Source organism: Limulus polyphemus, unplaced genomic scaffold, assembly GCF_000517525.1.
Source record: "Limulus polyphemus unplaced genomic scaffold, Limulus_polyphemus-2.1.2 Scaffold2872, whole genome shotgun sequence".
Lineage (NCBI taxonomy): Eukaryota > Metazoa > Arthropoda > Merostomata > Xiphosura > Limulidae > Limulus > Limulus polyphemus.
Window position 1 is genome coordinate 47,536 of NW_013668482.1, and position 2,056 is coordinate 49,591.

The 2,056-nt window shown below is 32.1% G+C and overlaps 1 protein-coding gene across 9 annotated transcripts in view; it reads right to left on the bottom strand.

Annotated features, from left to right (window-relative positions):
* Positions 1 to 471: 471 nt before the first annotated feature.
* LOC106468099 (C-terminal-binding protein-like) overlaps positions 472 to 2,056 on the bottom strand; it is a 49,843-nt gene continuing 48,258 nt past the window's right edge. For all 9 annotated transcript variants that reach the window (XM_013928512.2, XM_013928507.2, XM_013928509.2 and 6 more), the window contains 2 exons: positions 1,452 to 1,583; positions 472 to 993 (listed from right to left, as the gene is read on the bottom strand). In XM_013928512.2, the coding sequence (XP_013783966.1) occupies positions 632 to 993; positions 1,452 to 1,583 (494 nt within the window). In that variant the 3' untranslated portion in view covers positions 472 to 631. The remainder of the gene's footprint in view (positions 994 to 1,451; positions 1,584 to 2,056) is intronic.

Here is a 2,056-nt window from a genome sequence, read left to right on the forward strand (position 1 = left end):
AAATAGTTTGGATCGAAGCTCACATAAAATACACATTTTGTGATAAGTGTGGCAGAGATTCCTTTAATTACAATTTTATTTCTGCTTTTAACATATTGAGAACTGCTTCAAATTACCAAATACAGACAAAATTTTTCATGTTAGCCACCCTTGTACAGTTAAATTTCAGTATAAATGTTCAACAATCAAGTACAAAGGATGCTTATTTCTGGCTCAACACAGTATAAGGATAGGGGTGACTAACATGAAGGTAATAGTTTTCTCAGCTCTTTATGTGTACTGACTTTTTGTTTTCCAGTAACTTGGTGAAAAAGTGGACAGCATTTTTTTTATTTATTTATTACAAAAGAGTGTACATAATCTAAACTCTGGCCTAACAAGTGAACAGTACCAGCAGCAGGGAGATAAAAGGTTGGTGTGTAATATGAAGGAAACAAGGTGCAACAATCTGATTACACATACACACACAGATACTCTACAAGTTTTTTATTTTATTTTTTACGGCCGCAGCCCTGAATGTTTTCAGACATTTCTGGCAATAACAGAAGAAGAATGGTTATGTTTGTCCATTTTGTGTTTCAAGATTCACAGATGCATCAAAAGTTGTAGTTTCATGGCATGAATGATGCCACTAATGGACCTCAGAGCTCTCTGGCTTGGGAGTTAGACGGTTAGATGTATCTTGAAGGGTGGAATGGGGTGTTGAGTGAGAAATGGGGATGGCAGGGGGAGTGGATAAGGGCTCTATAGTGGTAGAATGAGCTACACTCATTGGGTTGTAGTTGTAGCATGTTGCCCCATTGATCGTTTCTCCAAACCCGCTGCTACCAAAATAACCTTTATTGACACAGTTACGTAATGATTCAGGAATGCGACCCACAATAGCTCTTCTTATCTCAGAAGCTGCCATTTCTCGAAGTTCAGTAGAGCTTGCATCACTGTACCAGGCAGCATGAGGTGTACACATGAGGTTTGGTGCATCTTTTAAAGGCCCTAATATATACATATAAAAAAAATTATATAGACACACACTCCAAGATGATGATAAAAAAAAAAAAAAAGCCTACAAAAAGTAGTCTTCCAAGAAAAAACGTTTTTGCAAACTTACTGATATTTTATAAACATATTGCAAACAGAAAAGTCTGTAAAGGCTAGCCATCATCATTGTAACAAAAAAATTATATAATAATAATTACACAAAACTTCATTTTCTTTCTCAATGAAGAACTGTGGAAAAGTATATAAATAGTTATTACGATTGAAAAGCACAATACAAAAGATACATGAAATTTATTCAAAGGCTCCAGAGTGCAACTTTTCAGTAGCATGAGATAATTTTAAATAATGGAACTTGTATCTCTTTGTAACAGATAGCATTGAAACTAATAAAAATATTATTATATAAAGTTATACACAGACATTTTTCCAATTTTGTTTAGTTTGGAACTTACCACTAAGTGCATTGAAAGGTTCATTTTCATGAACATCTAAAGCAGCTGCTCGAATTCGACCATCTTTTAATGCAGAGGCTAGGGCATTTTCATCTACAAGCCCTCCTCTTGCTGTATTTACAAGAAAGGCACCTATTAACAAAAAAACAATTGCAGCTTTTGATTTTATATATTTAAATGTAAATAAATCAAACATTACTTGATAATTTAACATGGCCATAATCTTTAACCCAATCACTGCTGGCTACTAACTTTCTGCGTAGCCAAAGTCTTGTTATATTTCATTCCAATGATAAAACTAGTGGATGAAGTTGTTAAAAACTTCGTAAGAACTTTCATAAATGTATGTAGTTTAAGAAACATAAAACTTGTTACTTTTGATAAATTGAGTTTTTTATATTATTATCTTTAATATCTTGGAAAATTACATTAGGAAATGGTATTTATATTTAAACTAATTACTTTTTATGTTTTATTACATTATTTTAAAATCTCTAAAAACTTTTTATCATCCATAAAATGCAAATTTTTTTTTAATAATCATGTACTCTCCTTATGGTTTCAAGAAATATACAAGACCAAAAATAATATTTCTAAGTAAACCT